This window comes from Manduca sexta, chromosome 16 (assembly GCF_014839805.1).
Source record: "Manduca sexta isolate Smith_Timp_Sample1 chromosome 16, JHU_Msex_v1.0, whole genome shotgun sequence".
In the NCBI taxonomy this organism is placed as follows: Eukaryota; Metazoa; Arthropoda; class Insecta; order Lepidoptera; family Sphingidae; genus Manduca; species Manduca sexta.
The window spans coordinates 11,854,114-11,881,012 of record NC_051130.1 but is presented as its reverse complement, the minus strand read 5'-3'; the positions used below and the strand labels follow the sequence as shown (position 1 = coordinate 11,881,012).

Below are 26,899 nucleotides of genomic sequence, written 5' to 3'. Positions count from 1 at the left end.
TAGACCTCTTTAACAATATAAATTCCTATAATAAACTATAATATATGAATGAATAACGGGTGATTACCTGGAGCGTAGTAGTCGTATACACGTATAGGCAGGTACCGTGACATGTTCGCCACGGGGAACCAGCGCTCGATCGTGTAGTTCACGCACGTCAGATCCGGGCTTAGCTGTGAGGAAACAACACGAGAGTTACTATCGGAGGATACGTAAGCGATGTGGGCGAGATTTCTGGATGGTGAATCAGATCTAATAATCCCTATTCTATTTCTTATTCCTATTTAATTCTTGTACGGTCAGCAATGCATTTTTTGTCCAGTTAATCTTTATCAATGGTGGATTTAATTAGGTAAATTGTGACTATAATTAAATTAAACAGCTCAACACACACATGAAATCGGGAAATTGTGTACTATATTGCTTTACTTAGGCTGTATATAATATACTGTAGTAATATGTGTACTGACATAGTCGAAGTAGAAGACGATCTTGGTGGGGTGGTACTTGGCGCGCTGCAGCGTGGGCACCTGGCGCGCCAGCACGTACGCGTCCAGGCGCTGCTGCTGCACTAAGTAGCCCGTCGGCACGCCCACCTCCAGCACCGCCAGGCCAGACCGCGGCGACTCCTCCGTCAACGTCCAGCTACGTACAACACATTTGCGTTTATTTTTGACTTCTATAAATTACTATTAATCATTAGCAAAATTTTATTTTGATCGAAATTGTTACATGTACTTCTAAGGATATTTTTTGTAGCAGTCATCAGGTCTAAAAGTTGTGTACAATAACGACATATTTCTTTTCTATTTTATACAAGCGTAAATATGAAGCACGGCTTGCTGCTCAGTTATTTTATTACAATATCCAATCTATACAAATAACCCACGTAGATGTATGCACAATCACGCAAAAAATGCACTATTATATTTTCACATTATTTTTATTAGCAGTGCGTTATATAAAATAACGGTTATAAAGACGCATATACCTGGCGCAAGTCTGGAAGTGTATGTGCGAGTGATTCCTGCCGTAGTAGTGTTGCGAGGAGAGCAGCTGGAAGGCGCGGACGGGCGGCTCGGTCTGGAACCGCGCCACGTCCACGTTGTACTGCACCGACATCTGCAGTATCGCGTACCCCGCTCCGCGAGCCGTTACCTTCACCGTGCCCCACGCTTCCGGGATCTGCACCAGACCAAACTCGGCTCATCACCACAAACTTATCTCAGCACTTGGTCACTTAGATTACCACATTAACGCGTTGACTGCGGCTAGCACACAACTGGTAAGTACCTACCTAATGCTGTCTTACTCATTAGCGTCGCGCATCCTAACTCAGCGCTGGAGTATAGATTTCATTGTTCATTCTATGTGTGTATGTACATGCGGGTTTGTAATGTGTGCGTGTTTGAAAGTGTGCGTGTGTGAAGGTGTGCGTGTGAGTGTGTGCATGCGAGTGTGTACTCACGTCGAGGCTCTGCATGATGGCGAGGTTGTCGTTGCGCACGTGCAGCGTGGTGGAGTCAGGGAGCGCCACGGCGTCAATATTGACCGTGAGGGCGCTCACGTCTCGCAGGCGCTTCCGGTTCGTGTACTCGATCAGCGCGCGTAAGGCGATGTACGTGTCCTGAAACACAACTCAGCTTTAACTTACTCAATCATTATCCAATGCAACAGTATGGACTTTTAAACACTAATATAATCATTGTTATAACTGGACATCATAACAACGAGCAGAATTGTAGGGCATGCAAAGCATTATAATGTAAAGTTCCTGTGCTATTATTTAGGAGCAATCGTGACACTTATTATACAGCAGCAACTTGAGCATGTATCACAAAGCCTTAAAAAAACTGAACTTTTCAATGAAGTCTATTAAACTCAGCTCATCACTTCCTTTACGCTTACCTGTGTAGAAGCCCAGCCTCCATCCCTCAGTCGTTGTGCGTTGAGCCACATCACTATAGCCTCGTTGTTGTCCTGGTGGTCCATGCAGGCGAGCAGCGCGTACGCAGTGGCCGCGACGTTGTTACTGTCGTATTTGTACGGCAGCCGAGGTAAGAGAACGGCTTCTGGTTCTCCATCTTGTATGGGGGTTGTGGCACTGGCTCCTTGCCCCAATATACTAGACCACCTGGTAATATAATAAGGATGAATTAATGTTCTTAAATATTTAAGGAAGAAATAATATATTGATAAGTTCCCATCTGAAACTAATTGATTAGTTTCGGGAGGTATTTGTTTAGCTTTATTCTAGGAAATGCATTTTTATATCACCACTTTTCAAATTCGTTATTATTGTATGTTTTTTATACATTATTTTTGCGTATTACATGATTCTGTTTAAGACGGCCTGATAAGTGTACCTAGACTAATTTGCCTTCTTAGGGCTTGTTTTACAACTTCTGAGTAAATGTTACTCATCATATAAATCTATAATCAAATCAAATACAAAAGTTAGACTCTATGCTCCTAAATAAATGTTAATAAAATGAGTACTATCAATATTATCTGTACAATACCATAACCGCCAAATAAAATGAACTTGGAACTCCTAAAAAAGGCCCTAGGATCTAAATACAGGTGTGGTGTACCTTCGGACCGCTGCAGGCGCTTGAGCAGGCGGAAGGCGTGGTCGGAGGAGGGCGCCTTGCAGAGCGTGAGCGCGTAGGCGACGACGGCGGTGCAGTAGGGCTCGCCGAAGTCGTGCAGCAGCGCCAGGTGCCGCTCCAGCCAGTCCAGCGCGCGCTTCTGCGCCGCGCCCACCCGCGCGCTCAGACCCTGCACGCAATTACATTTACTACACCGTTACAAATACTAAATATATACAATATAAGGTGTAAACTGATCCGGTAACAATACTCAGGACTGAGTTGTTATTCAAAGTTTCATAACATTTTAGAGAAATTTATTTATCACATAAATAAATGAAAGGTAGCAAAAATCAGTGTAACATTGTCCTTTCTACCACTTCCGCCCTATTCAATATATATTGTGAAAGGTGTAACATGGTACAAAACCAGGATTATTACGCAAAAAAAAAAATAACACTTCAATCATCAATGCAATATAAACTTAAATTGTAGTTATATCAAAAACTTTACCTCTCGTGTTCCAATGTCCTTTAGATTCTTGACTGTCTCCAGCGTGATCAACACTTGGGCTGTCAGCGTCAGGTTCCGTTGCAGTATTATGGAATCATTTCTCTGAAAATACAATACGAATTTAACATTTTAAACATAGAAAAGAGGTTTAAGGATGTAAAAAGGTGACAAGCAAGTTTCTGCTTTGAATGAGTCAGTGATGGTTTAACCTTCAATCTGTTAATCGCAAAAATATATCCATCTTGCAACATGCGTAAACGTCACCGATCACATTGTTGTGAGATAAAGTCATGCCCGCATATATATGCAAAGGGATAAGCATTATTTAACAATCGATAATATATAATCGCTAAATAGAACATTTTGCGCTATAGTTAAATATCAAAAGGTAAATTTTTATATTTAAATTGTAACAGCAAACAATTTAGTAATGTATGTTGTGGTTGAGGTACAGTTGTACTTGGGTCAGTTAGTCGAGCCCTAGGTTTTCTGTTCTGTAGCTGATCCCATATAAAAAAGGGAGGTAGTGGACTTACCTCTACTGCGTGCGGGTCGTGCCACCCAGGTTTGCTGAGGACCTCGCGGTACAGAGACGAGTTCTTCGGCACGCGCAGCGTGGAGTTGTCATTGCGGTCCGGCAACCACGTCACCTCGTAGAATGCACCTTCAGGGGTTTGATGCTCCAAAACCCAGGAAACGGCCATCGAGATCACCTGACAAATATTATCATATATTTTACTATGTTCTATGTTGGGGGGCTTCTTATTCCGCACGTAGCAAGTCGGGCCGTGGTGCATTTACATTATACTATATTTACAAATAAAAAAACAGAGTAGAGATGCCACTATTTTTCGCCTTGTCTGTTCCGGCCCATGCTGTGATAGGAGCCTATCCTCATCTCAGACACAAGTTCCGGGCTGATATTGGGCTGAAGATAAATATTACTTTGTCCAATGCGAGATAATATAATGCCATGTTATGGTTTTCAAGTATAGTACTTCGTTTCCCCTCATATATCTGTCTCGCTATGCATATCAAATGCTAGGAGATATTTCGATACCAAAACTCTTAAGGCGAAACAAATATATTTTGCAGAATATAAAAAAAAAAACTCCTGAAATAGAACATGAATTATATGATCAAAACTTTTCTTGGTGCAAACATTATGTCCGCATTATCTGTACTAAAATGTACAGTGTTTCCAAAACATTAATTTGTTATACTTACATCAGGGTCTATGTATATGAAGTTCTCCCACTCGTTGAACGACGCGTCTTGGAATATCTTCGCGCAGAATGATGTCAGCCACACACTCGACGCTGATTGATTCCTGCATATATCAAAGTGTTTAGTCAGAAAAAAACATTGATTTGAAATATGCGAGTTAGCGTGAGCGGGTTAGTTACAACTGTGTCAAACAGTATTAATGTTGTATACTATTTAGGAGACATTCTTACTACTTTAGGTAGTTGGGCTAAAGTCCAACCAACAACATTTTTTAAGAATGTCTAACTCTGTTAGAATATAGTAGATGCCATTTTTTTTATTTATTTAGAACAAAAAAGACAGCAGTAGACTCAAGTTCATAGTTACAATGCGAAATGCGAAAAAAATAATAATAATAAAATCTAATTGTATGTGAACGTATATAACTTAATTGGTCAGGAGTATTTGTGATGACGAAAATCTCACCAATCGCTCCTGAAGAGACTGAATGAACCATCCGGCTTCATGAAGGAGAGCTGCCGCTGGTACAGTATGTTCATGTGGTAGAACGCGTCGCGCTCGAGCGTGCGGTTGCGCTGGTTGATCAGACGCATGTACAGCGTCATGTACATGTTCACTGCGAACGAGAACATGTTCTGTTCCGCCGAGTCCTGGGGGTTAAGTCAGAATGTATAGTTGGTACATTTTACCATAACATAAAGTATACCTAATGATAAGTGGAATATCGAAGGATGCTGTCAAAACATTAAATAAGTTGCACCCTTAGACGTTCGTATTAAAGACGGACTACGTCGTCGATCAACGTTTCCCACAGCTAAGTTGGTGTCTACTTTTCAGTACAATGGACTCGCCCCGAAACAAAATAATTTTGGAGAGTTACGACGACTTGTACCATGATTCCTCTTAACATCCGTAATTATTATTTTTTTTCAATAGACGCCTCATTGTTATTATAAAATTCCCCTACCAAATATCGTCACAAATACACAAGATATAACTCACCATGGGCAGATCAAGCAGACTGGTCGCGTTGACGGGCATGGTGGGGAACAGCGGGCCTACGACGTCGCCCACCACCGTCACCCGCGCCCGGTTCGACCCGAACACATAGTAACGGTCCACCTCGTACGGGATGACGGGCGTCTCGGTCACGTTCACGTGCATATATTGGAACACGTACGCTCGGTTCGACAGGTCGAGCAGGACGGACTGATGGCGGTACTGGGGCAGGCCGTCGGGCTGTGGGGTGTGTGATCGTTAGAGAAATATTTTTATAGGAATATATACATAGCAACTTGCCTTTCCTCTTTATAATACACCGACATTTCGCTAGCTATATACATATTTCCAAAATTTGCAGAACTTTTTTTTTTTTACAATATTATTTTATGTCGTGTTTTCAAAAGTAGTGTGATGCCCCACTTAAGATAGTGTCGGAGGCACTAGTTATTTTAGATGTCATGTAATTGAAGATAAGGTTTTGTTTCTTAGATGTACTATAAAATAAATTGGCGGTCAAGTTTGGGGTATGTAAGAATTACTATAAAATAAATTGGCTGTGAAGTCTGGAGTAAATATAATTAGTAAATTGAAAGAGGCAAGTAATAGTCATTACCTATTTAATAATAATAATAATAATAATAATATCAGCCCTGTATTATATACTTGCCCACTGCTGAGCACGGGCCTCCTCTACTACTGAGAGGGATTAGGCCTTAGTCCACCACACTGGCCTAGTGCGGATTGGTAGACTTCACACACCTTCGAAATTCCTATAGAGAACTTCTCGGATGTGCAGGTTTCCTCACGATGTTTTCCTTCACCGTTAAAGCGAACGATAAATTCATAAAGAATACACACGTGATTTTTTAGAAAAGTCAAAGGTGTGTGCTCTTGGGATTTGAACCTGCGGACATTCGTTTTGGCAGACCGTTCCACACCCAACTAGGCTATCGCCGCTTTTTATTATTACCTATTTACCTCTATGGTAACTTTTTATTTTTTTGACAAATATTATACCCTATCACGTATTCATATTAGTCAATAAACTTTTAACATTCTATCAAGATACCTAGCGACATAACTATATAGTAGATGGTAGTGTGGTTAATTGTCGATAGTGTTGTACCTCGACGGTGATCTCCTTGACGTAGTTGTGTCGCCCCATGAGCGTGGAGGCGTGCAGCTGCACGGCGATGCGGCCGAGGCGCGTGGGCACGACGGGCACGTGCACGGTGGCGGCGCCGCCCGCCGAGATGTACACGAAGAACTGGTGCTCGCCGAACGACGTGCGCGGGTTGTACGAGCGGACCTGCGCAGAGTGTCACGTCAGCAATCATATACTACATAAATAGTTATGATCTTCATATATTTCCATTTGATTAATTTCGTTGTGAGATAAAGACAATTTAGTGTTCTCTGAGGTTGTTGAGCTTTACCGTTGTGTCATAAAATCAGTGCCACTGCTGATCCCGTCTTAGAGGAGTTGTAGTGAATTACGGCATGAAGTGTTATCTAACCAAGAACAAAATATAAACTATCCAGTGTTTTAAGTTATAAAGTCATTAAAATGACGCGTTTGACATATGAAATCTAATATATTGTTATAGACACTAACATTTTTCAATTGATATTCTTTTAATGTTTACTTTCAATGAACGACTTCAAACATCTGATGAGTTTTAAATTATTTCCTTTTATTCAATTAGATATTTTTCGATTGTCGTTTTATCATGATAATGGATTGGTTTCATCGGCAAAGATTACTCTCCAGGATTAGATCAACAATTAATATTTTAACCCTTTTGATTAACTAACTTTAAAAACGCGAATATCTTGTAAAATACTTACAATGCCATTCTCCTCAACATGCACGAACTTGTAGTCAGGCGAGGCGGACAACACCACCACCGCTTCGATGTCCATGGGCTGGTAGTTGAACACCACGACGCGCAGGCCGACCTGCTCTCCCTGCCGGCACCGCTCCGGACCCTCCACCGTGATGAAGAACGGGAGGATGCCCACGTACTGACAGACAGATTTGGTCATGACTGATAGTATTATGTTTTGATCGCAAATTTTTTATTTTGGCAGGACTAATAAATGTATAGTAAGATGTGCATGATAATTGATAAAAATATAAATTCACTGAAGATCGTTAAAATTATGTTGGACCGGCTCTCTGGATGGTGTGCCAGCTAACTTATGATCATGATTCAAAACAGAATATATTAAGGATTACAGTAGCGAAAAGTGACATTTGTCACAAAGGGAACTTAAGATACATATATAGGTGTATTAATATGCATAAACACAATCAGCAAATTATTCTAATGATAATTAGATTCTACATAACAGGAAGCCGGTAGGAATCGGGTCATTTGGACCTTTCGCCTGAAGGATTACACAAAAAAATTATCAAGGTCCAGAATTGAAATTATTCTTTCTTTCGTCACCTGTGTCAACTGTATAAATGTAGATAAGTGTTACCTGTAAAGGCTCGGTGAGCATGCCGAGGCCGAGTGTCGGCGACATGCTGAACGCTGACACGGTCCAGTGTGCCGGAGCCTGGGGACAGAACACACTTCATTTATTTTCAAGCTTGTTCGGGATATGAATATTGTAACGAAGGTATCCGCTTTCGGTTTAAATCTCGGACTTGTATGAATAACACACTGCCATTGGCTCCCGACGACATGATATACGCGCTCCGCCAATCGGAGCGCGACATGACGCTTACGTGTGAACTCCGTCACAAGGTGGCGGTGGATGGCGGTGGCGCACCTAAGTAATTGTTTTTTACCCAAGAAATATAGTTCTATCGCTGTACAAGTTTTCACTTGTTTATTATATATATTTTGGACTGTGTTGTCTGCCGAGGGATAACCATCTCTCAGCAGTCAACATCCTATTAGTCCCCGCTCCACATACCATCAGGTGCTGTGGGGTCACTTTGCCGAACACGTCTAAAGACAATCAGCTCTGATGATGTCAACAGTACCTGCGGCACGTCGACGGTGAACACGTATCGTCCGTGCGGGCCGATGTTGACGTCGCGCCACACCCACACGTTGTCGTACTGGCGCTGCACGCGGTTGAACCGGAACTTGCGGAAGTGGGAGAGGTCGGATGTGTCGTCGTGTTCACCTGCGTCACGAATAATGTCAGTCTTTATAAGCAAATTTTATTGTATAATGTTGTACTCACTAATATGTGATTCACAATGTAGGTAAGACTGTTTCAATATCTGTATCAATCACTGATGCTGGATCTTTCAATAAATAAATAGCAGTGTGGAGTTTTGAGCTTTGAGAGAGAAAACCGGTTGTAAACAGTGGTGTGGTGTGACACGACATGAAAGTTCGTGTAGTGTGGTCGTCTGGTTGTGAGAAAAATGTAACTAACCCGTTGTTTATCACGGTCAACGTGGATATTCGTGGCATGTTTCATGTAACTACGGGCCAATGATAAAAGAAGTATAGAGGATGGGTAATATGGTCACGTGACATGCGGCACATTTCATGAACAAAATGGTGCCGACTCCGCCCCTTACAATAGTGATATGCTAGTACCGAAAATTTTGTATCGACATCGAAGAATTAAGAGAGACAAACAAGCCCCAAAAAGATCAAATACGAAAGGGGTTAGGAACTACCATAATATAAATATAACAAATCATAATGTAAACAAACAAACTGAAACTGATTTATAAGTAACAATTATTAAACAAAGCAGTACCTGTTGTGACAAACATCCAGTTGTGTTTGATCTATATTTGTATGTTGCACTATTCCTTGCTAAAAATTTAAGTTACAGATTAAGATATTTATTTAATACATGATAAATGGAATAAGATAGCGTAGCCAGCAATTATTTGGTTGGTTTTATTTTATTTTATTATTATGCTCTTTGATCGAGAAACATAACTATGGTTCAGCAAACTAAAATCAATGACCGTAAAAATGGTGGTTAAGATAATCAATTATAATAATTATTTGCAATAACAACAATATGATTATGTATCTATTTCCGTGCATGCAAAGGTTGCTCGAAACATAAGACCGCCAATTGTAAAAATATATCTTACATTTCATCTTTATGTTGTTTCTTTTATGTTTATCTATTCTTTTATGTAACAATTCTAATTTTATTCATAGCAATATATTAAAGTAATATTACTACTTATTAGTGAAGTATAATAATCATTACTATTTTACTTATCGCGAATATTGTTGGAAAACAGTTATCTTTACTCGCGTTAATTAAACGTGTGGTTTATGCATATCTTCTCAAAATGTAAAGAAATATGTATTTGGTGTAGGATTCCAATCACGTCGCTCAATATTCTCAATTCATTTTGCCTTGGTTTTTAAATTTTTTGGTTATCTTAAAAAATATTCTAATTTCACTTAGTTTGTCCTTCTGAATAATACAATATTGATGTGTGCTCTAACATTCTTTCCAAAGACAAAAACCGTAACTGATAAACGGGCGTCTGTTAAAATATCGATATCAATAATTTCTAAACAAATCCACCCACCCATCCCTAAGCTCGTGTGTAAACAAACATAATGATTTTAATGTGTATAAATCACGCCTAAAAGGGTCCAAAGCTTAACAAACCAGATCCACATATCATTTTAATTGATAAAAACACATCCAAAAACTAATTATACAAAGATATTTGCTAATTTTCGGTAAAAACAGTTACTAACCTATGAAAATATATTTCGGGGTCTTTCTTGCGTGAATTCGATTTGCATCCTTTCACACAACACTGAGTCATTTTCGAAACTTAACAAATACACTAATAAACACACTGAACAATTGAGAATATGATTATATTACTTTAAATTCAATATTTATGAAGATTTGTTTACATCGTCTGACACTACATGTACTTGCCGACTGGCCAGCATAAAATGGCGTTTCTGCCGCAAGGCGGTCCCAGTGTGTTGAAGTAAACGAAATAGTGCCATATGCGAAGAAAGCAATTATTTTTGTCTTTTTTTGTTGCGTTCCAAATAAGCTTTGAGTAAAAGAGATAGACATATATATTGACAATTCTGCGTCGATTTCCCTAACATAAATATAACTTATTCATATAGCTAACTTTTGAGGCCTGTCCTCTTTATATTTAGTCATTGCTACGGGCGCAGCTCAATTTTTTTCTTTTATCTTTGATAGGCCTCGTAAACATAGAATTCAGAGTGATCATCTCATAATCGATACTAATATATAAAGCGGAGGACTTTGTTTGTTTGAATGCGCCAAACTCAAGAACTACTAAACTGATTTTGAACATTTTATCACTGATAAGAAGCTACATTACTCCTAAATGCTATACACTACTTTTATCCTGGAAAAAATGTTCCATACGAATCCGCCAGCAAACGTTAGTTTAGTTAATGATGAAGAATGGTGGTGTACTGACATCCCGCCTCGTCGGTGCCGTCCTGGCAGTTGAGCACGCCGTCGCAGTGCTCGTGCGGCGCGTAGCACCCGCCCGCCAGGCACTCGCGCTGCCCCGCCGCGTGCTCGCAGCCGCTCGGCCGCCGCGACAGCGCCACGTCGCTCAGCACCACCAGCCCCGCGTATCTGTACACCGGGACTTTATTACCGACTAGTAGGGACTAATCTTAAATTGTTAATTATCAGTGTCGGATCTTGTGGCAGAAGAATGTTGGTCTTATAATTTGTCTGAGGCTTGAGGGCGATTGGACAATATCAAGTCATTGTATCTTCGGACTTTTAATATATAAAGTAATAGGGCCTTTACGTCGAGTCAGGACGTAATTCAATTTATAAACTTTTATTATAATAAAATAAATCATAACTATAATACAATTGGTCAGTTAGAACATAGACGTCCATAGAAACCCTAAAAAATATAGCTCAGTACTATAAAAATACATCTAAAACCTTCATCAGGAAAATAAACCGTATGCCACTCACTCAAAGGTCCTGTTAGCGTCGATGCCGAAGGTCGATGAGGGGAAGTAGACGAGCTGGTCCGCGTCGCCGAAGTGCGAGCGCCACGTGTACGCGAACGTGCCGTTAGTACTTTCGTCGAAGTACGACATCTTCGATATCACCTGAGGAAGATCGAGAATATAATATTTTTTTTCCCAAATCATAAAATAAAAAGATGAGAACTGAAGCCATCGTATAGGGACACCCATAAATGTAAAGATTTTATTATGAGTATGTCTGCGACATTTTAGTAAAAGATATTGCAAAACCAGGTAATATTTTTTGTGTTGCTTTTTATTAAAATATAGATAGATCATAAGTTTAGTAGCCAATTGTATGCAGTGACATTAAACGAGGCTACCTTACTTAGCAAATCGCCGATCATTGAATTGCCAAATCCTGATTGGGCGAGTATTTGCCTCGCGATGCCCTGTTTTGCATACGGTACCTTGGCGTAGGTGAGTTCGTTCCCGGCCTGCATGGTGTAGAAGGCGTTGTCGATGCCGGACAGCCCCACGTATGCGCCGGGCTCGCCGAAGATGGCCACCTCCACGCGCTCGCCCGTACGGTGCTTACGGTTGTTTATGTACACCGTGAACTGTACATAGAGAACATGTATTACATATGATCTATAGTCTGAAATACTATTTAAAAAATGTAGATTTTCATGACTGTGCTCTAAAAAATATAAATCGACGCTCGAAGGAAATCGTATCTAAGCGACAATCATTAAATTTTTGAGTAGAGTGCTTTAAAGTTTTAATTTGAATATGAAAATTCATAACAATTCAACTTTTTATTTTATAACTAGCGACCCGCCCCGGCTTCGCACGGGTGCAATGCTGACTATTTAATGGATGTTATTATCATACATATAAACCTTCCTCTTGAATCACTCTATCTATTAAAAAAACCGCATCAAAATCCGTTGCGTAGTTTTAAAGATTTAAGCACACATAGGGACAGAGAATGCGACTTTGTTTTATACTATGTAGTGAAGATATAGTCTAATGTTGTTAAAATTGTTCTACACCTACAAAATCTAGATGAAATGATGCCAAAAAAAATGGCAATTCAAAATATTTATATAATTCATTTTAGGTATACTTGTCGCTTAGATACGATTACAAACGCCGAAATATATTACGCTCTGATATAAGTCTCATTAAGAAGGTCCACATTAAATACTGGCGGTGTTGCCATACTCACATTGTTCCTAGATATGCCGTTGACGGGGAAGGTGAGTGAGTCGGCTAGCACGTCCCCGCGGCGCGTGGCGGCCCACACCACCACCGTGGCCACGGGCGCCATCTCCGCAGACACCGACACCGCGAACGTGCGCACACCCTCCTACATAACATGAGGTGTGTATAGAAAAATGAGGTCGTAAGTAAATGACTCATATTACTAAAAGAATAGACAGAGAAACTTAGGGTGGTAGCTCAAGGTCCATTTTCATACATTTTGTTTCGGCTTTAATCTGGGTAACTAAACAAGTATTGGCAAGTAAAGAATTTAAATTCACGTCTAGTTAGTGATTAGTTCTCGCAGTTGAAGAAAAATGTAAAAATAATTAATAATCATGGATATTTCGGCCTTTAAAATTTCGTCATATTAAATTTTAAAGGCCGAAATATCCATGATTATTAATTATTTTACGTTTTTCTTCAACTGCGAGAACTAATCACTAACTAGACGTGAATTTAAATTCTTTACTTGCCAATACTTGTTTAGTTACCCAGATTAAAGCCGAAACAAAATGTATGAAAATGGACCTTGAGCTACCACCTTAGTACCCCCATTCTTCTACGTTATAGTATTAAAGAAGATGCCTGTAGATATATTGGACATAAAGTTCTAATTTCATACAAATTAAGTAGTTTTTTCGATGACAATTTTTTTACTTCCTAGCTTGGAAAATTCACCAAGAATTACAATAAAGTTGTTTGCAATGACTATGTTACTGAGGCAATTCTTCTTGGTATCATTAAATATTTTAATGCGAATTGTACAGTTGGCCACAAAAGTGGCTGAACAAATTCAAAATTTCAAAACGCATTTACACTTTGTCTTCAATCGAAATATTCGTTTTTTTTACCTAAAATAACTTTACTCCTTTAAAGTTTATTGAAGTGAAAAAAAATCTTTATTGAGAGGGACACAAAAGTTTCAAAATATATGGAATATCAAATTTGTGCAGCTACTTTTGTGGCTGACTGTACATGAAGGTCAAAAAGATCTGCAACATACCTGCATAACTTCCTGATCGCTGGTGAGGATAATGCCCTTGGACATCACCACATAGTTGAATGTCTCCATGTAGAAGTTGCTTTGTACATGGAATATTATGTACTCACCAACCTGCCAGTTGATATTCAACTTTATAATATACACTTAAGCTCGCAATTGTATCGATGAAAGAGTAAGCAAAGATTTAAATAATGTATTTATGATTATTGCCTTCCTATATCATATGTTTTTAAGATAAATTTACAAGAAAATCGAATAGACATATACAAGGTTCCTTATTTACTATTCGATTAATACGAAATATATTGAGTTTTAGTCCTCAGTACGTGTGATAGAGCGGCAAAAGCCTAGATGGTTGTAGAACGGACTGACGAGACGAAAGTCCGCAGGTAAACACCAAGGGCACACATTTCTGACTTTTATAAATTTTGCGTGTATTTTTTCTGAATTATCGCTTACATCAACAGTCAAGAAAAACATCGTGAGGAAACCTACATGCCTGAGAAGTTCTTTATAGGATATTTGAGGATATGTGAAGTCTACCAATCCGCACTAGGCCAGCGCGGTAGATTAGGGCCTAATTCCTCTGTCCCCAGTAGTAGACATTAGGACAGTATATAATACAGGGCTGATGTTTTAGTATGTGTGTGTGTGTGGGTACCCTGGCGTCGGTGGTGCTGGTGGAGACGCGCACGTGGTGGTGCGAGGCGCTGTAGTGCGCCACGAAGCGCAGGTCGGCGTTGGCGTGTGCGCCCGCGCCGTCCGTCACCGACGCGCTCAGCCGCACGCCCGTGATGCTGTTCAGTATCTCGCGGTAGTTCGGATCGTTCTCCAATCCTGCATCAGTTATTTATGTTAAAGCAATGGAAGTATTTTTCTCTATACATACATGTACAAAAAATAATATGGATAAAAGAGATTTTTTTTAGAAGCCACTCGAAATAACTACAGTAAATATCTTTATTCTTTTTGAGTACAAAATTTTTAAATCTTTTTTGTTGATTTAAATGTTGACACTGACCAACACATGAAGACAATGGCCATATTATGTTACATTTTCGTTACACTACTCGCTAAGTACACAACAATAGTACGATATTACGACACTATAGCTTGTTCTATGTACGATGACACGCTATCGCACATTTACAATAAACGATCTCAATCGCTTTATTAGATCAATCGTGAAAATAGACTATACAAAATAAAGAAACAATTACACGCTTACAAATAATGTATTTTTATTAGTTTATTCTTAGTATCAGATAGAAGACTAAGGCTGATTTGCACAACCACTCACTAAACATGATTAACGATAAATACGTTTTAATCATATTGCTGTCTTCCTCAAATCTTAATGAGTGACAGGGACAGCACGAATTTTTAAATGTGTTTAGTGCTAAACATGTTTAGTAAGCCCATGTGCAAGCCAGCCTAAGATTGTCATTTTTATTGAAAACGTTCGTAAACGAGTATAAGACAAAGTACTCACTGAGCAAGTTGTATAGATCGAGTCGGAGATGCCAGACGGCGTGGTGTCCGGGCGCGAGGGCAGGCCGCAGCGGCTCGATGTTGGCGGAGCGACCTTCGACCTGCAGCGACACCTGCAGCGCCACGCCCGCCGCCTGCCAGCGCGGCAGCGGCGACCCGTCGTGGTACGACACTGCCATCTACATTATAAAAGATATTTTAACTATACCGGACTTAATATGTCTGGAATCTCAAGGCACCCTTATCTATATTATTTATCAATATAAAACGGTATTCCGTTTTATATTGATAAATAATATCATCATCATCAACATCTTAGTGCTTAATATAGGCGAGATACCACTATACACACACATTTTTTAAGCTAGATCGTTCAATGTTATATCAAAATTAACCATGGCAATAATTAATCATTTATGATGCATAATGTAAGTAGTAAGTATGATGTGTTATGTAAATCCCACAAAGAACAGATAATATAATAGCTATTGCCAAGTGAAAAATGTCTCTAATCTATCGGAATTTCCCTTCAAGAACACTAGCAGTTTGGCCACTTTCCTATACCAGTACAAAAAGCTACTCACGTAAACATCAAAAGGCATGGCCGGCTTGAAGACCTGCGGCGAGCCACCGAGGAAGGTGACCGCCAACGAGGAGTTGAAGATCCTCGCGATGCTGTATCCCTCGATGATGTCGTCCAGGAACGGGTCTCCGACGGACGCAGTGATGATCACCTCCACGCCGTCGAGGTCCGGGACCAGTTGGGCGAGCTCCGACATCGGGTATTTGAAGTCGTATGTTCCGTTAAACTGACATAAAACAAAATGATATGCAGATCGATAAAGTATAAGACTTATAACAATAAATGCCGTTTAGTGGTAGATATAGTGACATTTCCATAATACATATAAATGAGAATATATAAGCCTTCGAACTAAGTGATCACTTGCAGGATATTTATTATCAGCAAGCAAAGGTTACCACAACCCTCTTCCAAAAATTTCCAGCCAACCTACCGAAACAATCTGCAGATATTTTTTCTTTATGACACTAAAAATATTAAACCACAATTTAATTTCATACTATACACCTTATATAACTTTAATTCTGATTTATTACAAATACTGTTATACTGCACAAAAGTATCACCCTGTATACTCACGTATCTCAAGTACGGCAGCTGGTCGTAGTACGGATTGTTGTTGTAGTAGTTGTATGTGGAGGGCGTCGCGTACGCATTGTACTCGGGGTTGTTAATGTTGTGCTGGATCGCGTACTCTGTCGGGTCAGGTTTGGCCATCCAGAACGGGTATTTTTCATCCTAGGAAAAAAATGTTTTAATCCAATTGAATGGGAGAGAAGCAAAATTTGTGACGTCATAGATTTCATTCAAAGATAGATTAATTGACAATATCAGCCCTGTATTATGTACTGTCCCACTGTTGGGCACAGACCTCCTCTACTACTGAGAAGTATTAGGCTTTAGTCCACCACACTGGCCTAGTGCGGATTGGTAGACTTCACACACCTTCGAAATTCCTTTAGAGAACTTCTCAGGTGTGCAGGTTTCCTCACGATGTTTTCCACCATTAATTGACAAAAACAAATATTTAAAACTCGAATAAACTTGTACCTAATATATCAATAAGCATTTCCTAAAATATCGTGTTTATGATTCGTGTTTTTTTTACTCAAAACTACTCACAAAGTTAAACATCCTGGTGACGACCTTCTGCTGGTCGTACCACCAGTCGGGCTGGTCGACCTGGTTGGGCTGGCCGGGGAGGTACCGCTGTGACGTCACGCGCCCGAACTCGTCCACCGTCTGCCCGGGGTACTCGGTCGGCTGGTACCCGCTCTCGTTGTATATGTACGGGTTGTAGTTTTGGCGCACTGTGACAAGAAGAGATATATTGCAGAAGTTAAATGTATATAGGTCTGGTGGTTGATACCATCCATGAATCCTCAAACTGTCAGGGTAATCATATCAGCCTTTCAAACTGGTGGAATAGGGCTTGCAAATAATTTCAAATTACATTTAAAATGTCCATAGTTATGTAAGCAATTTTAATAGTTGTTTAGAAATAATAATTATTCTTATTCTTTGTTTTGACGTATCATAAGTGCAACTTTGTTCGCCTACGTGATAAATAAAGTATTTTATTTTTTATTTTTAATTTATGGCATTCTCGTAAACATATAAAATAATTTGAAATCCTAAAGAAGTAACAATGATAACCAAAAACCGACGTGTAGGACGTGGGTTAGACTTGACAACATAAAAAAATACCTAAATATATGTATGTATGATAATAATAAGTACACGAGTGTGTACCGACCTCGCACGTTCTGGTTGAAGTTGTTCCCCTGGTACAGGCGCTGCGGGCGGTACTGCGGGATGGGCCGCAGCGTGGCGCGGAGCGTGAGGTTGCCGCGCACGGGGGCGCCGGACGTGTAGTTGGCCATGATGCGCCCGTGGATGAACGGCTCCGTGTTGAAGAAGAACGCCGGCATCGTCACGTTCACCTGCGCACAACGTACTTTATTGTGATTTTTATGTCTCTTATAAATATATTTTTTGTTAACAATCAAGTAACTGAGTTTGTGAATACTGCCCTGTAATATGCTGAAGTATTAATATAGTGTAGATAAAGAGTTCTGGATTGAGAAGTCCTGGTTTCACCTATTGGTTGGACAATACTTAAGTTTTTTTTTAAGTGTCTTCACTGCACCTTATTGTAAGCGGCTAGAATATCAACTAACGAGAGATGTTTACGCCTCCTTTGGGCCGATCTTTTTAAACCAGATACACAGGCTGATCCCGAAACGCGACATACTTACTTGGGTACTATGGCGGGTATTTAACACTTTGTGTACGGCTGTTGCTATCCGGGTGGATACAAAATATATCACACAAACAACTATATGTCCCAATCTGTACCTCGTATCTGGTCTGGTAGTACTCCTCGACGAGGAACTGCGTCTCCTCGATCTGTCCGAGCGCCTCCACGCGGATGTACCACTCGCCGAACAGCGGCTGGTCCGACATCTGGTACTGCAGGCTCACTGTGCCGAAGTTACTCTGAGGGACGACATTTATTTTAACCACAGGACTTACCCAAATCAGTATTTTATGTTTCACAAAAGGAAATGCAACACTATTGCTTTATACTAGAGCTTTGTAATACGCAGGCGCAACACACATGTATTAATAACCGAATATATAAGAATTATTAACCAAAAGTATCATTTTTTTCAATACTGTTAAGGTTTCTTTATTGTTATTTATTTCACAATAACAATAATTAATTATTGCTCTCATAATCAATATTCAGATCCTCCTGTATGCCTTGTCATCGAAAATAAGCAAAGCATAAACCCTCCCAACCCTTTGGTGCTGACGTAACACATAATAAATAACCGAAAGTATCTGTATATAACTCTGAGCTATATAAATCTATCTAAATAGTATGTACTGTGCAGGACGCACACACGAAAAGAGCGAGACAGCGCATTCACGCATGCGCAGTAGGTGTGTCGAGCGAAACGACACACCCAGAGAGGGACGGACAATGCGCCCGCGCACGTGTGTGTGACTGTTTTTTAGTAGTGCGTTATAAAGCGATCTCACGACCGAGATATTGAAGTGACAGTGTAGAAACTTTACGTAGATATAGTTTTTGCTTTTGCCTACCCCATGCCGTAAACATGGGTATTGTATATAAGTTCATATCAAAGTAAATAGCGTTTTTAAGGCCTTTGTGCGTCGTCTGTAGACAAATTTCTTGTGTTTTGTTATTGTAACTTTTTCGTATCGCACATAGGCGTATTATTTTTATGTATAGTTATAGGTAATTGATTTATCTATAAAACCGTGTAAATTTCACATAGGGGACTCCAGAGGTCCAACTTTTATTTATAAAATAGTGATAGCTAGGAAGTGAAAATGAGGCTGCAAAAAGGCTCTATTTTTGGCGGCTCTCCCTACGGGATAGCCGGGTTATATATAAGCGAATGCAATTTTGGCATTCGGCAGTTCGAGTTCCAGCAAGTTCAGTTCGAGTTCCAGCAAGTTCAGTTCGAGTTCCAGCAAGTTCAGTTCGAGTCAAGAAAAGGAAGAAAACAAGAAGCCCTGAAGTGTTCCAGCCAGGAAAAACAGTGCAAGAAAAGGAGAGAGCGACGTGCATGCTGCACCGCTCACGCCGCACTGCGAAACATACGCCGCTACTGTGTGTCCGCCGGATCATTGTATTATTTAACGTGTGTGAATAGGTGAATATACGTTATAAAAAACCTCCCGGGCCTTATTAATTGGCATTGCCACTTCCCTCACGCAATCCAGCACTCATTGTGGGGACGGAAAGGCGTCCTGTGCCGATCCTACGCCCCACATTTTGGTCCTTCGAGCCGGATTAACGTGAGCGGGAAGGATGCCGGTTACAAGGTCCACCGGGAGGCGGGCGGAATCAGCGTCTGTTACAGCAACCTCGGCGACAGCGACTTCGGCGACAGCGACTTCGGCGACAGCGACTTCGGCGACAGCGACGTCCGCTACAGCGACGTCGGCGACCGTCACCGGAACAACTGAAGCAACCGAAGAAACAATCGCCGAGAGCACAGCGACACACACCGCTACGCTTCGGGAAACCGCGCCTTGCACCGCTGCGGAGGAGCGACCTGCCGCCGCAACGGAACAATCGACGCAAGAGCGAGCCCGAAGCAAAGCAGCGTCGTCAACTAAACACGCTTCAAGGGCACGCCGCCTGGCACAGGCCAGGGCTGAACTCACCGCACTGAAAATAGAGCTAGCGGCCGCCAAGCTAGCTGAAATCGAGGCGGAGGATAGCGAGGACGACCTCGAATCCGTCATAACGGAGGCCGGACAAGATTGCCGAGTACATAGCTGGGTTCAAACTAGCCAATTACTCGCGATCGAGAGCCGACCGACCGATGTTGCGACGGGAAAGCAAGCCCCTATACAGTCATCGGACCCAGTGATCGCTGCCGTATCATGGGACAACCCGGCGACTGTACCGGCGGGAGCCAGTGCCGTGCACCCGCCGACGCATCCCGTCACAACGCCCGAAACAAATAATCCGTCCGTTTTATGCCATTTTCAGTGAACCCGACTGCGCAGCCTGAAGTGCCAACGATTGAAGCCGCATCGTGGCAACGAACTCAACAAGCTACGCAGCCGCCGCCTGTAATCGCCGCACGGAGCGACGAACACCGCGCTACGAAGCAACCGCCGCCCGTCGTAGCAGCCTGGCTACGAGACAACTCAGCTTCGCAGCAACCGCAATCAACGCCGAACCCGCAACAAGTGCAAGACGGCGCGTTGGTCGCATCGCGACCGAGGACGGAGTATCAAGAACTCGCGTCCGCCATAACACAAGCTGTGCAAGCCGCACAGCATAGGCAACCTTTAAGGTACACAGAGTTGCCTACGTTCAACGGTGATCATCACGATTGGCTCACATATAGAGCGGCCTACATAGAGTCCATGAGCCACTTCACGACGTTGGAAAACATGTCCCGGCTACGCCGTAGCCTCCGGGCATCGCCAAGGAAGCAGTACAAGGACTGCTTATAACCAACGCCGACCCGAACACCGTGTTAAAGAGTCTGGAAACGCGCTTTGGGCGCCCGGACTCAATCGCCTTAGCTGAAATAGAGCGCCTACGCGCGCTACCCCGTCTTACAGATACGCCGAGAGACATATGCACATTCGCCACGAAGATAGAAAACATCGTGGGCACACTACAAGCGCTCGACTGTGCCTTCTACCTCTACAACCCGGAGGTAACTAAGGCAGTTATGGAGAAGCTAACTCCGACGTTGAAAAGACAGTGGTACGAGTTCGCCGCCGCACAGCATAGAGGTGAGCCCGATTTATTAAAGTTTTGTCGCTTCATAAGAAGAGAAGCCGATTTCTGCAGCCCGTTCGCGACGCCTGAAGTCATTTCGGACAAGGCTTCGCCGGCAAAATTCGGCGGCGGCGAACAGCCACGCCGGCAGCGGGTACACACGACTGTGGCAGATAAACGGTCGACATGCAGTGTGTGTAACAAAGAAACGCACTCGATGAGTGACTGCGTTCGCTTCCGCGACGCCGCCATAGACGCGCGGTGGGACATCGCAAAGAAGCACAGACTATGTTTCAGATGTTTGAAATTCAGGAACAAACAACACACATGCAAGCCGAAGAAATGCGACATCAACGGGTGCGAGTATCTACATCACCGCTTGCTGCACTCGGAGCGAAAAAATAAGATCACCGACGCACCCGGCGAAGCAGTGAACGAGGCAGTGAACTCAACATGGATGCCACAGATGTCCTTTTTAAAAATAGCCCCAGTGTGCATTTCAGGACCGGCGGGAGTGGCTCGCACTTTCGCCTTACTCGACGACGGATCGACGGTGAGCCTCATCGACGACGAACTCGCTCGAGATATCGGCGCGGAAGGACCGGACGAACCACTCCACATAGCAACGTACGACGGGGAGAGGAAGACACGCAACAATTCTCGGCGCGTCAAGTTTAATATTGAAGGAAGCCGGGGACGACTTCGCATCGAAGCACGCACCGTCGACAATCTCCAGTTGGCGGCGCAGCGCATCCCGGACGAGGCGATACGGGATTGCGGACACCTGAAGGGCCTACTGTCCGCTAAACGAGCGGAAGAGGCGAAACCCCGAATCCTCATAGGCCAGGATAACTGGCATCTCCTCCTCGCCACGAAAACACGGTCAGGTAGGAGACATCAACCGGTCGCATCACTCACGCCGCTCGGTTGGGTGATACATGGAAGCCGGACTCGGACTCTGGGACACAGAGTGAATTTCGTCGGTCAAACCACGACCGACGAACGCACAGAGGAACTTTTGCGAGATTTTATAACATCCGACAACCTGTTTATAGAACCCCGCAGGCCCAAGAACGACCCCGGCGAGAAGGCGCTCAAGATACTGAACGAACATACGGAGAGATCGCCGGAGGGAAGATATCAGACGGCCCTGTTGTGGAAATCGGACAGCGTGGAATTGCCGAATAACTATGAAAACACGCTGAAAAGGCTGCACAACATAGAAAACAAGTTGGACAAGAATCCCGACCTTAAAGAAAGGTATGAAGAGCACATGGAGGCCCTAGTCAAGAAGGGCTACGCGGAAATAGCGCCACGTGCGTCCCACACTACAAGGACGTGGTACTTGCCGCATTTCGCAGTCGTAAACGCTCTAAAGCCCGACAAATTGCGAGTTGTACACGACGCAGCAGCCAAAACAAAAGGTACGACTTTGAATGAGAATCTATTAACAGGGCCGGATTTGTTACAGCCTCTTCCCGCAGTGTTATTAAGATTCCGGGAACATCCCGTCGCTGTAACAGCGGACATCACGGAGATGTTCATGCAGGTGGGACTACGCGAGGAAGATCGCGACGCACTGCGCTACCTCTGGCGAGGAAACCGCCGAGATAGCCGGCCGCCAGAGGTGTACCGAATGAAGGTATTAATCTTTGGCGCATCGTGCTCTCCTGCGACGGCGATATACGTCATGAATCGCAACGCGGAGAGACACCGACACACGCATCCTGAGGCTGTCGAGGCGATCAAGAAGAAACACTACATGGACGACTACCTCGACAGCTATGAAGATGAACACAGGGCGATAACAATCGCTACTCAGGTGCGTAACATACACAGAGAAGCTCACTTTGAATTAAGGAAGTGGACGAGTAACTCGCCCGCGGTGTTGAAGGCGCTCGGCGAATCGCCCAATGCAACCGAAGCGGTGGAAATAGAAAGGACTGAACGAGTCCTAGGCCTTATTTGGAGGCCGCAAGAAGACAGGTTGGCGTTCAACCTAGACTTGGCCCGCATACCGTCGAACCTACTGAGGCGAGAAGCACCCACGAAGAGAGAAGCATTGAAAATAGTAATGTCGTTGTTTGATCCTCTAGGGTTGGTGTCGCCGATAACTGTGCGGGCTAAACAGCTATTACAGGAGGTGTGGCGACGCGGCACCGATTGGGACGACCCGATCGACGACGAACTGTCCGCCGACTGGGTGAACTGGCTCACCCATTTGAAGCAACTCAGCGGCGTAACAGTGCCGCGCTGCTATCCCGGCTACTCCCGAGCGAGAAAACTCCAACTCCACGTGTTCACCGACGCCAGCGAGTCAGCCTACGCGACCGCGCTCTACTGGCGCGCCGAGGACGACGACGGACGAGTCACAGTCACGTTACTGGCGGCCAAGGCAAAGGTAGCTCCACTCAAATTAACCTCCATACCACGGCTTGAACTACAGGCAGCTGTACTCGGCGCACGGATGGCTGCGAGTGACACAGGAGCACTCCAGGCAGCCAGAATCCACGACCTACTGGACCGACAGCAAGACAACACTGTGCTGGATCAGAACGGGAGCCAGGTCGTACAAGCCCTACGTAGCGCATCGAATCGCCGCGATAGAAGAACACACACAGGCGAATCAATGGAGATGGGTGCCTACACGCTACAACGTTGCCGACGACGCTACGCGCGACGTTCCCGACAACTTCACGCGGGAACACAGGTGGTTCAACGGACCAGAGTTCCTCCGCGACCCGCCCGAACTATGGCCTGCGGAGGAAACACAGCTGAGCACCGACACGGGTGAGGAAAGAGTGAACACTATTACAGAGCGTCGGGAGAAACAGTACAAGGAAGTCCTGCCCGACGTGAATCGGTTCTCAAATTGGAATCGCTACGTTAGAGCTGCCGCCCGCGTATTACAAGCAGTACAACACTTCAAACGACGCGTCAACACGGTCCATTACAAGAGGACCAAGGCGGCCGCAAGCGAGAATCCGGATTGAGGCGCAACGAAGCCGCGAAAAATGCGGCGAAACGAGTCGTACAAGCACCGGAGGAGCGATTCGTGACGCTCCCAGCCGAGTTGCAAGAAGAGGCCGAGCGCATAATCATAAAGGCGAGTCAGGAGGCCGCCTTCGAGGAAGAACTACGCTCACTCGAAAAGGAAAACCCGTGTCAAAAGAAAGCAGGTTGTACGCTTTTGGGTGTAACATTTATTAACGAACTCATTTGCCTCGACAGCAGAATTTCAGCCGCCGCGGGAGTAAGCGCCGCAACAAAGAACCCTCCGATCGTCGATGGCGAACATCGGGCAACGAAACTGTGGGTGGAACATGTCCACACACAACTCCACCATGCAGGCGTGGAGAGCGTCGTCAATTACCGTCGGCAGTACAAATGGGTCATTCGACTGCGCCCGACGGTCAAGGCGGTGGTCAGGAGCTGCGTCAAGTGCCGCCAGAGGGCGGCCACTCCACGCAACCGATAACGGGAGACTTGCCTCCCTGCCGACTGGCGCATCATCACCGGCCGTTTACATACACCGGTTTGGACTATTTCGGCCCGCTCACAGTCACCGTGGGCCGGAGTAGTCAAAAAGGTATGTCGCTCTCTTCACATGCCTAACAGTGCGGGCGGTGCATCTCAAAGTGGTGCCACTCCCTGGAGTACGCAAGGAGCGATCATGGCTCTGCGGCGCATGACAGCGCGCCGCGAGAGCCGCCGAGATCTGGTCCGACAACGGGACAAACTCCCACGGCGCAGAAAGGCTGCGCAACACCCTCCTCGCTGGCGCCGAACAAGAGGCGTCGCGGAGGGAGCAGATGGCGTTTCATCCCTCCGGGCGCACCATTCATGGGTGGCGCCTGGGCGTGCGGTCGGTCAAGACCGCGCTGACGACGGTGCTTCACGAGCAGAGGCCACATGAAGAGACGCTGTCGACGCTACTCGCCGAGGTGGAGTTCACAGTCAACAGCCGCCCACTGACTCATGTGTCGGTGAACCCCGAAGATCCGGAGGCCCTGACGCCTAACCACTTTCTGTTGGGCTGTCAGGGCCCACTCGCTCACACCTAATTTTCCAGCCGAACACGGCTACGGCACACATGCCGACCTTCGAGCGTCGCAGCAGCTGGCTGACGCTTTCTGGACCCTGGTTACGAGAGTACCTTCCCGAGCTCCGCACCGGCGGGAGCCCCGCAGCAAGGGACCAGAGCTACACATCGGCGACGTCGTGCGCATCGTGGACGGGACGCTCCACAAACACTTGGGTGCGTGGCCGCATCTGTGCTACGCATCCGGGACCTGACGGCGTGACGCGCACAGTGGACGTAGCCACGCGGGGAGGCGTGCTACGACGCCCCGTGAAGAAAATCGTCCTCCTGCACCCTGCGGCACCCGAGCGACGAGGCAGCGGCAACGAGGCAGCGCCACCGGTGACGGCGAGCGTCCTGCACGTCTACATAATGTAATGTCGCCCCCCCTGGACGCTGGGCGATACACGGCGGGAAGAATGTGCAGGACGCACACACGAAAAGAGCGAGACAGCGCATTCACGCATGCGCAGTAGGTGTGTCGAGCGAAACGACACACCAGAGAGGGACGGACAATGCGCCCGCGCACGTGTGTGTGACTGTTTTTAGTAGGTGCGTTATAAAGCGATCTCACGACCGAGATATTGAAGTGACAGTGTAGAAACTTTACGTAGATATAGTTTTTGCTTTTGCCTACCCCATGCCGTAAACATGGGTATTGTATATAAGTTCATATCAAAGTAAATAGCGTTTTAAGGCCTTTGTGCGTCGTCTGTAGACAAATTTCTTGTGTTTTGTTATTGTAACTTTTTTCGTATCGCACATAGGCGTATTATTTTTATGTATAGTTATAGGTAATTGATTTATCTATAAAACCGTGTAATTTCACATAGGGGACTCCAGAGGTCCAACTTTTTTTATAAAATAGTGATAGCTAGGAAGTGAAAATGAGGGCTGCAAAAGGCTCTATTTTTGGCGGCTCTCCCTACGGGATAGCCGGGTTATATATAAGCGAATGCAATTTTGGCATTCGGCAGTTCGAGTTCCAGCAAGTTCAGTTCGAGTTCCAGCAAGTTCAGTTCGAGTTCAACAAGTTCAGTTCGAGTTCCAGCAAGTTCAGTTCGAGTCAGAAAAGGAAAACAAGAAGCCCTGAAGTGTTCCAGCCAGGAAAACAGTGCAAGAAAGGAGAGAGAGCGACGTGCATGCTGCACCGCTCACGCCGCACTGCGAAACATACGCCGCTACTGTGTGTCCGCCGGATCATTGTATTATTTAACGTGTGAATAGTGAATATACGTTATAAAAACCTCCGGGCCTTATTAATTGGCATTGCCACTTCCCTCACGCAATCCAGCACTCATTGTGGGGACGGAAAGGCGTCCTGTGCCGATCCTACGCCCCATGTACTATATCCCAACTGTTCCGCGAATGCTGCGTATTGATTTTGCGGAGGCGGAGGTATCAATATTTTAATACGAATTTTCGCCATCGCACATTTCGTATTTGTAAGGGAAAAGTCTGGTGAACTAATATTCATTAATAATGTTCCATACATTAACTGAAAATGATGGAAGGCGTATCAGTTGACACAATGGAACATGTACCGCATGTATCAGGTTTATTACTTTGTCTGTATGCATTAAATGACACTTGTTTATGGATTTAAAAATACACATACAGGGGGTAATTTTGACATTGCGTTAATTAATAAAACCACATACTCGTATTTACCTCTGTTAACATTGGCTGAAAATCTATATAAATAACGAATATATTCGCTAAAACAAACTATAAACATAAGTGCATATCTGACTGAAAGAGATATATTTGCCACTGTAACGATTTTCTTAGACTAGTGATAGTGGGCATTCCATTATTTGGTATGACAGGATTAGTAGTGTTGCCCACTGCCTTTGCCTCTAGTAATATTGTCTTTGGGTATAATGGTGTTACTACGTACACAATTT

General features: G+C 44.0%; 1 protein-coding gene across 1 annotated transcript in view; it reads right to left on the bottom strand.

Annotated features, from left to right (window-relative positions):
* The window catches only part of LOC115452082 (CD109 antigen), a 104,065-nt gene that overhangs the window by 2,102 nt on the left and 75,064 nt on the right, over positions 1–26,899 (bottom strand). Inside the window, 28 exon segments of the mRNA XM_037439273.1 lie at positions 68–173; positions 471–645; positions 992–1,185; positions 1,469–1,627; positions 1,909–2,063; positions 2,066–2,134; positions 2,595–2,781; positions 3,105–3,206; positions 3,641–3,817; positions 4,332–4,434; positions 4,797–4,981; positions 5,334–5,570; positions 6,460–6,642; positions 7,182–7,358; positions 7,821–7,898; positions 8,332–8,477; positions 10,765–10,928; positions 11,286–11,425; positions 11,752–11,901; positions 12,513–12,653; positions 13,554–13,664; positions 14,215–14,390; positions 15,046–15,223; positions 15,629–15,853; positions 16,207–16,365; positions 16,750–16,937; positions 17,384–17,570; positions 17,986–18,126. Of these exon segments, the coding sequence (XP_037295170.1) occupies positions 68–173; positions 471–645; positions 992–1,185; positions 1,469–1,627; positions 1,909–2,063; positions 2,066–2,134; positions 2,595–2,781; positions 3,105–3,206; positions 3,641–3,817; positions 4,332–4,434; positions 4,797–4,981; positions 5,334–5,570; positions 6,460–6,642; positions 7,182–7,358; positions 7,821–7,898; positions 8,332–8,477; positions 10,765–10,928; positions 11,286–11,425; positions 11,752–11,901; positions 12,513–12,653; positions 13,554–13,664; positions 14,215–14,390; positions 15,046–15,223; positions 15,629–15,853; positions 16,207–16,365; positions 16,750–16,937; positions 17,384–17,570; positions 17,986–18,126 (4,393 nt within the window).